This window comes from Tetrao urogallus (genome assembly GCF_951394365.1).
Source record: "Tetrao urogallus genome assembly, chromosome: 12".
In the NCBI taxonomy this organism is placed as follows: Eukaryota; Metazoa; Chordata; class Aves; order Galliformes; family Phasianidae; genus Tetrao; species Tetrao urogallus.
The window spans coordinates 4,279,959-4,293,782 of NC_136825.1; the positions used below are offsets into that span (position 1 = coordinate 4,279,959).

Genomic DNA, 13,824 nt, shown 5'->3' on the forward strand with positions numbered 1-13,824 from the left:
GCTGAGCGCACAGAGCGGAGCGGGAGGAGAGGGGAAACCGTCGGAGTGAAACGCTGCTGCTCAGCACGGAGGGAGAGCTTTGTTTTCTCCTCGTTTTGAAATACTGGACGCAAACAGAAAACGACGGAGTTTGGTCAAGTCAGCAGAGTCCTGCGAGTCCCCCAGCGGCAAAAGGAACGGCGGGGTTTTCCCCACTGCACTGTGTAAATCTGACGGGGTTGAAGAGATTAAAGAGAGCGGTGCGGACTTGAGAAGGAAAGCTGACTTTATTAATCCCTGTGCCCCTCCCAACAGCATCCTCTAGGTGAGCATCTTCCTTCCTGTTTGATAACATTTGGAAATCAAAAAGACAAGCGATGGATGTGGTGACAGAGGGGCTATAATACAGTCTGCGTTACTAAAAGGCAATTCTTCAAGGACGCTTCCTTTAAAAAAAATAATAATAACAACAAGACAGCAAACTAGTTTATACAGTACTATACGCAAAAAAGGGTAAAAGAATTAACAATTCATAAATAAAAGACAGGTCCCAGACCTGTTATTTGTGAACCATTTTCTTAAATAGGTGCATTATGTAAATCTTATGTACAACAAAATTACTTTGCATAACAACTGTGAGGACACGGGGCGAGGGGCTGGAAATCAGATCGCGTTTGGTTTTCTTCTCTGGAGATTTTTGTTAAGTTTGATTTTTCTGGAGCAAAATTGGTCACAGAGGAGTTTGGGCTGGATGGGTGCCAGCCAAGGAAACCCAGGTAAATAATGACAAATGAATATATATATTTTTTTTCTCCACACGGCATAAAACACAAAGGCAAATAAAATCCACAAAGGTGGTTTTTTTTTTCCTCTTTATAATCCTCTTTGCTGCTGCTACAAAGTCCTTTTATTTTTCTTTCTTTTTTTTTTTTTAATTCTTTTTTTTTTTTTTTTTTTTTTTTTTAAAGATTTTCTCCTTTTCAATTTAAATAATGCTGATTCCGAAATCACAAAGCTGCAAGGATTCGGGTCCAGGCCTGCTATGTCCCGACACACACACAACTCCTCCGCCTCACACCACGACCTTCCCACCACGTCCCAGCGCTCAACCGCTCTACAGGAATTAACCAAAAAGTTATTTCTCCGGTTTGTTTTTTCTTTTGTTTGTTTTAAAAATCTTTGCCTTCCCATCAGAAGCAAAAGAGAGTCGGAGGCAGGCAGAGTTCACCAGGCTTCGGTGTAACGAACGTCCACTTCTTTCAGGTTGGGCAGTTTGGCCTGTGTGGGGCAAGAGGAGAAAGTCAGAGTTCATAACGTGTGCTCAGGATTCCAGCTCTGCTACAACAGCAGCAGTGAGCAGAGCCCAGCCCCTATTTCTACTACAAGCACTCAGCTGTGTGACTGCAGCGGACCCAAAGCACACAGCCATGCTCCGTGCTACATCACTGCCTGATTCCTCCCTCTGTTTGTTACACAAACGCTAACAATTTTTGGTGCCATGGAGTCACAGAATGGCTTAGGCTCGAAGAAAGGACCTTAAAGATCTCCCAGTTCCAACCGCTGCCATGGGCTGGTTGATAACCACCAGCTCAGGCTGCCCAGGGCCCATCTACAGCCGTGGGCACCTCCAGGGATGGGCAGACATCACTCTGGGCAGTGCAAACATCTCGCTGCCCCGAGTAAAGAATGTCTTCCCTACACCTCAACTAAATGTCCCTGTCCTAGTTCAAAGCCGTTCCCCTTTGTCCTATCACTAGTACACCATGGTCTCCCTTCCACACCTCCAGAGCACTCAGGCTTTCTGCTGGGTGGCCACTGGCTGTTTGTTTTCCTCCTACATGCTGGTGCCGCTTCCTTGCTTCCTGTCCAGATCCATACAGCTAAGTCTCCAAAACCAAACACGTTTAATTAGGCTGGGGCATAATTGAGGAGTTGGAAGTTTCTAGGAGTCGTTATTACCTCACCCCATGATTTATGTGCGCACATATTTTGATAAGAGCTAGTCATAATCCTACAGACACTGCCAGCAAATAATTTTTCAGTTAGGCAATAATGACTTCAGTGGTGGGTGTTTATTTATTGTCTGTTTCAGCCCGCCTGGTACATACGGGGGTGTCTGTGTGTGCAGTGTGTGGTGGGGCAGGGAGGAAATGTCAACCCCGGCTCATGCCCCGGTGCTCCCACAGACCAAAGGGAGAAGAAGGGAAGATTTGTATCGAAAATGCGTTCTTTGAAGGCCAACTTGTTCTCAACAGACCTGTAAGCACACGGCCCAGGGAGAAAAGCTATTCCCCTCCCTTTGAGCATGCGCAACACTCCCAATAACCACCGATATTAACCTCAGTGAAAGAAGGGTGTGGGGGGAAATGTGACACGCGCCTGTTCTCTCAGCTTCGTTAAATCTGTGCAATTATCCGGGCTTTGCTCCTTGTTGGCTTTGTTGTCTGCCCTGGCAGTCACTTTCTTTCACTGCTGCTGAGGACTGGGTCATGCAGTATCAGAGCAAAGGGAAGCAGTTTGGAAAATGTGAGCTTCAGCCTCAAGTGAGCAGCAGAGGGGCTCAGAAGCAAGCTACGGCTGGGCCAGCCTTTCAGTAGACTTCCCTCCACAGCCCTGGACCAAACGCAGCACTGACCCTGATTGTCTGCAAAAGCTTGGCGCCTGATACAAGCTCCATTGTGTGAACCCATCTGCAAGCCAGCTGTTAATTCCAAGGATTTCTTTGCATATACAATTGTGACACAAGTTTTGAAAACTTCATCTTGAAAAATCAGTGCTAGCAACGTTGCAACTGAGTCTCTGGAGAAAACCGGGCTCCACAGCCAGAATTGAAGATATACATTTGCAGTGAATTTTGAAAGCAGAGCAGTTTCAGGACTGGCCACAAGTTTGAAGCTCGACCCAAGGCTGTGACCTTTTTGAGTAAACCTGGCGCAATCTCAGGTTTCAACACACAAGAAAATATAATTTAGAGTTTCATCTTGAGCACTCAGGTTGGTAAGGTAAGAGACATGACTCATGTAACACCAGAGTGAAGAAAAAGTCCATGGGAAGTCATGAAAGCCAACACATCTCAGTCAGTCTTTGCCTGAAACCACCTGGGGCTGTTCCCCTCCCACAGCTGTTCTCGTTCTTTACCATCTCACTGAAGCAGCTGTAAATTCACGGTACAAATGATAACACCAGACTTCTTACATCTCACACCCAAAGGAACCAGGCACTTGTGCAGATGTTTCTGTTTAAAGCACAGTTCCAGCCCAAGAGGTGTCAAGATTAACTTGCACCTTCCCCAATGTCTTTCATTCCCTCTTTGCACTGTGAATCAAAGCTTCGCAGTGCTGCTCATCAACATTACTTCTGTTCCTGCTCATAGTGTAGAAGATGACTTTGGAGGTGTGCACCAGATTTCCCTCTTTATGCATCCCCATTGGAAACAACCATTATGCTCTTACTTATTAAAATTTATAGCTCTGGCAAAAAAAAGAACTTGGCTTTTGCTCCCTGTTCTCCATAGTACTCATTGACTCAACAGACTAAGCACTCCCCGAGTCCATCACAGCCAGCAACCTCAGGACGCAGCTCTCAGGCGTTATCCCCCCAAAATAATCCACTCCTTCCTCTTCAGATGATGGCCACCCATGCCACCAGCCCAGTGCTCTCTGTGCTAGGCACTACCAACACGCACTTGCCAAGTCTCCCAGGCAAGCCACTGCTCATCTTTAGCAGACAGAAGTCAGAAATACCTTGAGATCTTCATAGGTATCTGCTGAAAGTTTGGTGCTGTTCATGTTTAAACTACACAGGCTCTTCATGGCTAAAAGAGAAAATACACAGGTATTCAGGATCATGCTGCTTTTTTCTTAAAATATCAGTTTTTCAGTAGGCCAAAGCATAAACAAAACGTGACTGTGTGTCTCAGAAAAAGCTGAATAGTGTAAAATATAGAACTACAAATGGATAAGCAGCTGCTTGGGCCCTCATCCAGGAAAAAGTCGCTACTTAGGAAGGGCTATTAAGCATATGCTTTAGTCTGCTGACTTCAAAGGAGTTCAAGGAACTTCTCATCATCAGTTTCCTGCACATTATTCTGAGCAGTTCTCAGTGCTCTGCTTGTTGTGCACAGGGGGCACGCTGGTCCAGCAGCCCTTCTCCCCCCGACCTACTTCCATTTTGGGCTCCAATACTTAGCAGAATAGTTTCCTAAGAGGAGCTGTAACTACTGGCCTGTCTGGCATGTCTGTGTAAGATCAAGCCTATTAAAGGAGCCCTTTAAACCCAGTAGGAGAGGTTTATAATTCACTGCTGGACATAGGAAAGAGTCTTATTCCGGCACATGACGCAGCATTTGGTACAGAGGGGAATCCTGAATGTTGCTCAGACAACCCCAGTCTGCCTTGCCCTACTTAGCTCTAATATTAAACCACATGAGAACAGCCTGAGCCTCTTCCTCAAAAAGAAGGAGCAAAACATGTCAGAGATGTGGAACCTGCCGCACACAGTCGCTAAACTCATTAAAAAGATGGTCTGTGACTCCTGCCTGGAGCAGGGAGTGTGAAAATGGCTGGGAAGTCCCAGGGCACAGGTCATGTTGCGAGATGGAGACAAATGACATCAATACAGCTAGAGGCAAGAGGGAGAGTACACTCTGGGACAGAAAAAATAAAACCACAAAGCACCACAGCAGGCTCAGGCGACAGCGCTCCTTTCCTTGCCTGCAGCCAAGAACTAAAGCTGCTGTGTGAACCACGTGAATTCTCCTGCACCCACGTGGCTTTCGGCTCGCTTTGGTCACTTACAACTAAGGGCCAGCAGCCCAGCATCCGTGACAGGCGTCTCGCACAGGTTGAGCACTTGCAGCATCGTGAGGTGTTCAGACAGGAGCCGCAGCCCTGCGTCTCCGAACTGCAGGAGCAAGCAAAGTTGTGTTCAAACAGTGCACGGACATCATTGCGCAGACAACGCACACTCAGAACTGGGGCTGAGCTCAGGCTGTTTACCTGAATCTCCAGCAACACGAGAGAAAGCAGATAGTTCTATTCGTATTTAGTGGATGGGGAATAGAAAAACTAACTTGTGCATGGTTGCAGATAATTGTTGTGGGTTTGAATACAGGTCTGCTTACTGGCTACCCAGCGCTTAACCACAGGACACCACTTAATTAGAGCAGTGCCTTAGAAGTCAGGACTTTGTATGAGAGGGCTCCCTCCCTCCCAGGCTATACAAGATGGCTATGGCAGTCCCAGCCAGCTCCCAACCACATCACAAAAAGCATAAAAGGCAAGTGGTATTAATTAGTTATTTTGGTCTCAAGAACAATGTCCTATTGATTAGTAATTGTTCTATTGACCCACTTCGTTTCTGCTGGTTCTAAATTCTTGATTAATGGAAACCAGGATATCACAAAGTAAAATGGAATCTCAGCTCTTTTTTATCACACAAAACGCAGCTCTGTGCTGAGCGAAATCACACTCAGTTTTCAGATGCAGAAGTTACACTGCTGGGACAAATCCGGAGGAGACAGATACAAGATAGTCTGGAAACTTGCAAGGAATCAGATTCTGCTTCTTACTCCCCAGACAAAAAGGGGAAATTTCTGAGGTATAAAAATAGTTAGGAAAACAAGGCAAGATATTTACATGACATTTCAGTGAAAAAAAAGTACTGCCTGTTGTGGCTGCACTGGGAACATTCATATTTTCAGTAAGCACTACAAATAGGTGCTAATAGAAAACGGGGAAAAACTCTTGAGGGGAGATCTCAGAGACCAAAACCAGCAGGGAATTGCAGAAGAACAAATTTACTTTCAAAACTCTTTCCATTAACTGCTCAATGATTTATTCAGTTAAGCAGCCCTGTTTTTGCTTACAGAATAACTACATTCTCATTACAGTTTCCTTATATTTATTCATTATTTGAGTTTATTTTCTTGCTGTTTTTGAGGAAATTTTAGTTGACCAGCATTCAGGGCCATTCACTACCTACAATGCACAGCCTGTCTGCTTTGCTTGACCAGTTAAGCTGCACAGTGATCTTTTTTTGTGTTGGTTTTTTTTTTGTGTGTCCTGAATGGGTGAAAGCATGAACTCTTCTCCAACAAACAAACAGCAGTAGACGTACTGTGAACTACGCAGTTCCAACAATGCCAAACTGGTGCTTCCAACCCCAGACAAATGCAATCCTTTAATAATTAAAACTGAATTAAAATTTAAAATAAAAATTACAAAAAAATGAACCCTGGGGATAAGGCAGACCATTTTTTATAGGCCCTGTAAAAACAGCATGAAGGCAAACTCATTCCAAGCAAACCTCTTCACACATTTGTCTCATGCTGACGTAACGTGAAATTTCAGAATTAATCAGCACGGGTTCCTGCTCTGAGTTTCAGTCTGCAAAGCACTTACCTGGGTTGACCACAGGTTCAGCTGCTTGAGTGAAGGCAGTTTAATGAGGTGCTCAGCACAAGCACTTGTTACATTGGTAAAGGCCAGGCTGAGATTTTCCAGATTTCCAAAAGATCCCGAGCTTAGCAAGCGGGCCAGGTCTGCATCCTGAAAGCAAACATCAGATTGATGAGCAAGATTATCAACTCCTCAGCCTGCAACCATCTGCAGTGGTGTCACTGCTCCTGCTAACCAGCACGGATTGCACAGTTCCACCACTTGTTTACAGCAACAGAGAACCACACAGAGAAGTTTCTGTTTGTTGGCAAGCAGCTGGGCTCTTGTGGCAGCATTGCTTCACACACCCTGGGAAAAATGCATCCAGACAGTAGGACAGAAATCTTCTTGGAGTGCGTATCCTTACGAGACACCAAGGCATGAGTTTCAGAACTAACCCCAAAGATGAGCTTCTCAGCTTAATGCAGATGTCACTGCACATCCTAGACCCACACTGTGCTCTGATACGCTACCTGGGTTTCAGTGATGCTGCTCTGGGTTTACAATGCCCTCAAACTGCACCAGAGATGGACCTCTTTCAGCAGAAGTCAGTGTGTAAAATGTAGAACTGCACATTATTAAGTCTGCTTTTTTAAATGCAAAATCTGGTTCTCAGATCTATATTTTGATTGAATCATACATTCCAAGCCTGTGCACCACTGTAAACCTGACGACCTGCTGCTTGTACTGGCATTGCACGCTGCTGCAAGAACAGCAATGTGCCCTTGCTCATGTAAACCCCAGTCATGTTGACAGAGCAAGTGGAAGGGCTCCTCTCTTGACTGACCAAAACCACTGTGCCACATGGCAAACATAAATCAAGTGTTTAAATATGGAAAGACAAAGCTTGTTTGTTTTATTGGCAAGATTAACTTACTGTGGACTTTGATGGCAGTGTTAACCTCGTGGGACCACCTTTTCTTTGCTGCAAGAGAGAAGATATTTTGGTCAAAGAGATTGCCAAATTACATTTCAAACCAACTGAAGCAGAGGGAGTTTTTCCCTAGAACGAACCCTGCTCTGATTTCAAAGCCCCCTGCCAGCCCTTCCACCCCTTCCCTGCTTTTTCTGCACCAACAGACTTTTCCTGTGCGTGCCAGATGCCTCCCTGGGGACCGCAACTAACCACAGCCAGTGGTCTTCATGCCATGGGTCAGCATCTCTGCTTCAGCCTCTGACTGTGCAGCTGATAAAATCATTTACTTCACTATAAAAAACACATTCTTTACAGGCTGAAAGAAGGGGGTCAAAGAGGAGAAATACAAGTAAGAAAAAAGGAAGAGGAAGACCACGGGTACATTTGCAGATGAAGTGCTAATGAGAGCAGATTTATCTACTGCCTGTGGACCCCGTCTTTAAAATTAGGAAAAATTTGTGATGTGAACTAGACCTCAGAGAAATGTTCCGAATGTCAAAGCATTAAGAAATGCTGGCCAGCACTAGGACCATTTGCTACTCACATGTCAAAAGGTGGCAGAATTTGACAAGCTGACTTATAAGATTTTAAGACAGCAAGATTTCACCCCTTTTCTTTCACACAGATTCCAAGCAGCTTCCTGATTATCACTCAGAAACCTAGTATGGGATCAGATACTTCAGCAAATATCACACAGCATATACATTCACAATGGGATCCCCTGAACACTGCTCCCATCCTGTTGTTAACCAGGAATTTCACACCCTGCTTGTCTTTCTTTTGTACCTCCATTTCTGGCGAGTACAGACCACAGTGTGCTATGGCAATACTGCATGCAGGGTGACATACCAGCTCTTTTAACTCCCTCTGCCTGTCACACAGCTGTTCATACATTCTCTTTCCCACGTCTGTGCTTTCCAGAGTAGAGATGATCTGGAGCTGGGTGTCATTATTATCGATGATGTTGTATTCCAGCATCAAACACAAAATCTAGCAGCAGAATGAAAGAAGAGCAGTCACTGCAGTGCTTGCATTCATTTTTTTCCAAATATTCTAATTCACCTGGGCATGCTAGTTTAAGTCACTGGGTATGTTTTTAGAGGATGCATTATAGAGGCTAGACTGGGGGAGATCTTAACATTTACTGACTTCCCAGTACAAGAAACACATTTTTTTATTGTAAAGAATGACCTCCAGTCTCTGAAAGTCACCCTATCTATCCTGGCTTCCATTAGTGCTCATTCCTTCTGACCAAGAGGCGCAATTACTTTGCATCAGTGCTGGAAGATGGCTTCATGCCACAGCCCTCATCAGAACAGGTACAATCGATTCAGTATTTCCCAGCTACACTGGCCGGACTGCTGAGTAGCAGATTTGGGATATTAGCATGAGCAGTAGAGCCATGCAGCCAGCCAAGTGCTGGATTTTCTGTCCCTAAGAGCTGGGCTTTATGTACCAACAAAGTGCATGTGGAGTGCACCCAACATATGATGGGGAGAGGTTTGAGAGGCTGAGTGAAAACGGCACGGGGAGCTGAATGTTGCAGCCAGACACCCTCCATCACTGGGACTGTGCCTGATGCCCCAGAAGCAAGGCAGACCCCAGCAGATGCTACAGTGGGACACAGCCTGTACTCTCCATGCTGCCCTTCATTTTCAGCTACTTATGTCATTGAAGCTATGGAGGCAATAAAAGCTTTCCATTTTAATTGCAGGTACTTTTTAATGAAGATAAGTAACATTAAATTGCAAAACACTGTGACTTCTTCCACTCAGTTAATCAATTTCTATTTCCCTTTGGCATTTATTAAGAAACTTCTCTGAAGGAATGCAAAAAATAGTATTTGCTATTAATGCAAGAAAAATAACATGTCCTAAACACTGAAAATACAAGTAAATACTTTTGATAAATGCACTTTCTTTCAGTGCTGATTCTGCAGGTGGCAGGACAAGCATTGAGCATTTAGTCACAGAAAGTCTCACTGCTCTGAATTCTGATCCCCTGCTGCAGCCTGTGCATTCATTGCCATTTATTTCCCATCACTGTCCCTCCAAGTGGATTAGAGCAAACGATCCCTTTGTCCAAAAATTCTTGCACTCACCTCTCATGTAATTCACACATATCTGCAGAGCAACAATATTTCACAACACAACTGCCTGCTACTGGTGTTTGATATGACAGACTTGAACTCAGCTTCTCTAGTTCCATGGGATCTAATTCTGGAGAAGGCAGTGTGAAACTGAATCTTAATGCTGCTCATAAACCGTATGATTACGTATGTTACGGGCTTACCTCTACCATCGTCTGGTTACCCCTCAAGGCCAGCAGCATGCAAGGTCCTAATTTATTTTCAGCCAGTGAAAGCAGAAACTTCTTTGTTTTATAGCAAGATCCCATTAGAATATGAACCTATTTGAGAAACAAATAGCTTAAATTAGAAGTGTAAGCCTAAGAAACACATATCTAGAATGGACACTGTTATGCACTCAAACAAACAGAAGTACTTGTGACAAATAAAGAAAAGGAGGTCTCCACTGTTATTAGGGCTGCAGTTTCTTTGTAGCTGTATAGCTGACTAAAAGTCAGTTTTTGAACAAGGTAATGCCTGGAATGATGGGAGGGAATGGGCAGCTTTCCTCTGCAAAGCAGCCCAGCTGACAGCCTGATAAAATCTCTGCAGAAAATATCGGAGCAGCTGTGCAACTGTCCCCATCCCATCCCTAGCAACACAATGACCCCAGCTCCAGGGGAAGCAGAGGAGAATTTGTTTTCCTTGCTGTTTGCAGCTCAGTTTCTCTGGAAATGCCAGCTGGAAATCAAGGGTTGTAAGGGCTGTATGTAAAAATGGTGCTGGCAATCTGCAGGCTGAGCACTAGTAAGGTAAGGAGTGGTGACGGAGAAAATCATCTCTCAAAGTGAAGAAAATGGAACTGGTGAGGAAAGGAAGAAGTGCCCAGTGAAAATCCAGCAATCCTCAACCTTATGTTCCTGTAAGTCAGAACTTCATTTGCTCTACCTGGGCCATTGTCTTCCTTTCCCTTTTGCTTTATTTGCCCTGAAAGGAAAGACATGCTGAGAAAACTCCTCAGGAAGACTCCTAGCAGACAGAAGTGTTCTGCAGACACTCTCCTAGCACCAGATAGAATGGAAGATATAGCCCAGTGACATCCATAGCTGAAATGCAAAGCTACTCATACCAATCGAAGTCTCATCTCACAAGAGGATGGCAATGTCCTTTCTCATTTAAAAACCCTAGAGATTAATTTCAGAAGATTTTGGGTTCCCAGCTGAAAGTTTCATTTCATGGCCCAGGCGGCTGATTCACCAGATTGCTGGCAGAACACAATGTGTAGTTTCCAGTGACCTGGGCACTAAGAGGTCCACCATGTAGAATACCAGAACCCCTCTACAAAAAGCTTGTAAATCACGTTCCTTGGTCCACAGTGTTGCCTGGGCTATGTTCAATACTACTGAAAATGCCACAGTCATCCCATGATGAGGTCAATTCTAAAGAAGACCAAGTGTTATCACACAACTCCTCTTCCTTATGGCTTCACTACCAGCATTACCAAGAAGGCCTTTAGAAGAACACCTTTAAGGAAGTGAGCTTCAAGCTAAGAAAGATTTTACTTTATGCAGTCATTAGCATTAAGATTTTTGGAGGTTTTCCAAGTGATGTAAAAATGTGTGATGGAAAGTGATGGAAGTGATGGAAAATACTGATGCTAAGATTAATATAAAGCCCATCTCAGAACAGGATGTTTTTTGGATTTTATGATTAGTCATTAGCAGCTCTTTAAGTATTTATCAGCATCTCTGCAAAAGGCATAGAATACTGCATATTAATGTATGTTAGCATTGTGCTTTCTCATGCACACCACCTCCTGATGCTTATAAATATCATGGACCACAAAAGCTCTCAGGATAAATGATTTAGTTCTGGACTTTTTTTTTTTTTTTTTTTGCAAACATAAGAAGAAAAGTGAAAACAGATGAACCCTTCTGTGAACAGTCTTTGCCCACTCTTTCACAGGTCAATCTGAATTTAAGAGAACAGGCATGTCCTAAAATGTTCAGTATGACTTACACACATATATTTTTAAATGCAAGTAAAACTTTTTGTTGCCAGCTATGCATTACCTACTTACTGCAAAGAAGTTACTAAACCCATGTTATTGCAGACACGTACCATACTGGCAAACAGCTCTCCATCATCATCACATGCCACTCCTCCAGGGCTGTAGAGCTGGAACCAACCATCTTTGCCAGCCCGCACGCTCAGCAAACATGAGTGGACCTGCCAAAAAGCAAAGACATTGGGAAGGTTACAGACCCTGCCAGTAATCACCAGTGTCTCCCACACTGCACCAATAGAGGTAACCCTGCCTACCTGGGGTCTACTGGAAGTTTCATGGTTAATATTACAATTTACACGTTAGGAAGTCTTCACACACAGAAACCCTTTCTTTCCACTACAAAGAAGGAGGGAAGCTATGCCACTGTTAATTGCATGCCCTTCTTTATTTGCTGTACAGGAATCAAACAGAAAATGGGTCTAATCTAGAACAGCTCCTTTTACTTGGGAATAAAAATGCAACAAAAAAGAAAAAAAAAGCAGCCTAGATTTCTGAGCTTCTGCCATTCTCCCCCTGTTCTCCCAGCATGTGTCTACACTTCTGACGTGATACAAATACTGAATGCAGTGGCGGATGGCTTGCTCATTCCAATCATGTACAGTTCTCATTTCTCCTGCTGTAATAAGACTTATTAGAGTCAGGATGAAGGAAGCCAACACAGAAAACTCAACAGGAATACGTAAGGTGGAAGTTGCACAGAAGAACTGGTACATATAAACTGGTGTACAATCATTTGTCTAAATTTGGCCCACTAGAATGATTACTATATCTACTCTCACATTCTAACAGAAGTATCACCATGAAGCTTTCTTCCTCTTTTTTTTTCCCCTGAAGGGACACAGAAATTACGTTCTCATTTTTGAGGAGGTGGGGGTAAGGTCCATGCACCCTTACTTGGGTATGCAACAATAGAGATGAAATCCTGATGTCAGTCTAAAACAAGAAGGTCTTTGTTATCCAACACAGGTGACTATTGCTCACAAAAGCTGAAACACTGAACACGTTGAGTCTGGGCCATGACGACAATGTAGGCTCCTCACCCACAGTTCAGGCGAGCTTTCTCTCCTTTGTGCTGACACCAAAAATGAATGCAGATGAGAGGTTCCCTCTGATTCAGCCAAAGCTGCTCACGTTAAACAAGTTACATATGTAGCTAGGAAGCAGTCAGCCACCGAGAGGCTACAGCTACACAGTCATCCCAGTAACGTGCCTCCTACCCTCTTTCTCCTGCTGATTTACGCGAATTACGGTCATTTGCAGACAGTGTAACTTAAAAAACAGCTAACTAAAACCTGTCATTTTTTGAGCTGCACGGATCCATGCAGTTTGCTTCCCTTTTTTCATATGAAATACTGGGAGAGAATCTAGAGACTGGTTGCACTTTACTGCAGAGCAAGGACATTAACTGAACTCAGGCCAGAAGGTCACAAATGCATGTTCATACATAAGACAAGAAACCACTCATGGAACAGTATCTGAGTGGGTATTTCTCCCTAGAGCCTCAAGCACAGCCAAAGCACACATTTAGAAACAGACCTCTTAAGGAAGGACCTTCTGAACGAGATCCTTCCAATTAATGCACTGGGCAAACGGGCAATAAACTTACTTCTTGTCTTGGGTCTTCTGCAAATCTCTGAATCACGTATTTCAGCTCTCTACAAAAGAGAGAAAAAAGAAAAAAGAAATATAAAAGGACAAGTACAGGCAGCTGTTGCTTGCAGTATTCACACAAGTGTCACAGCTCCCTTGGATTACTCTTTACACAATATATATTCATGTACTTTAGAGAGATAAAAGTCAAGCTGCTTCCACAGAAGGAAATATGAAGTCTGAAAGTGATCACTAAGAAGAGAGTCTATTCAAAACAGTCTAGAAAAGCTTTCAGAGATGTGCAGTGACAAACTGGTTTGTAAATTCTATCAGAATCCAGTGCCTTTAGTCCTTGGGCTCCTGCTGTCACAGTAAATTACAAAGAAAAGTACATCTTTTTATTGCTAACAGAACATGCTCACAGCACCACACAGATAACAAACCTCAGAGATACAATATTGAATAATACATCATTACTGCTATTGACTAGAACAAGTTTTTTAAATAATTGCTCTCCTTAACAAAACAAACAAGCATCAACTTACTTTGTGAATTTCTCGTGTGCAAGTGCCCTGAAATTTAAAACAGACAGGTATGAGAATTTGGGAAGAGGAAGGGGGAAAACAAAACAAAACAAAACAAAACAAAACACGACACACTTTTCAGTTCATTCCAGATAATAAATGGACTTACTAGACACAAACACAACACAACACAAAAGGCAAAAAGAATAATCTTTCAAAAAAATATCAGGTAAAGCATCTTT

General features: G+C 43.6%; 1 protein-coding gene across 1 annotated transcript in view; it reads right to left on the reverse strand.

Annotated features, from left to right (window-relative positions):
* Positions 1-1,203: 1,203 nt before the first annotated feature.
* CMIP (c-Maf inducing protein) overlaps positions 1,204-13,824 on the reverse strand; it is a gene marked incomplete at both ends in the record, with an annotated part of 120,933 nt that continues 108,312 nt past the window's right edge. The window contains 10 exons of the mRNA XM_079541225.1: positions 1,204-1,257; positions 3,723-3,793; positions 4,776-4,881; positions 6,381-6,527; positions 7,294-7,341; positions 8,182-8,322; positions 9,625-9,741; positions 11,522-11,629; positions 13,075-13,123; positions 13,604-13,630. Coding sequence (XP_079397351.1) covers positions 1,204-1,257; positions 3,723-3,793; positions 4,776-4,881; positions 6,381-6,527; positions 7,294-7,341; positions 8,182-8,322; positions 9,625-9,741; positions 11,522-11,629; positions 13,075-13,123; positions 13,604-13,630 — 868 coding nt within the window. The remainder of the gene's footprint in view (positions 1,258-3,722; positions 3,794-4,775; positions 4,882-6,380; positions 6,528-7,293; positions 7,342-8,181; positions 8,323-9,624; positions 9,742-11,521; positions 11,630-13,074; positions 13,124-13,603; positions 13,631-13,824) is intronic.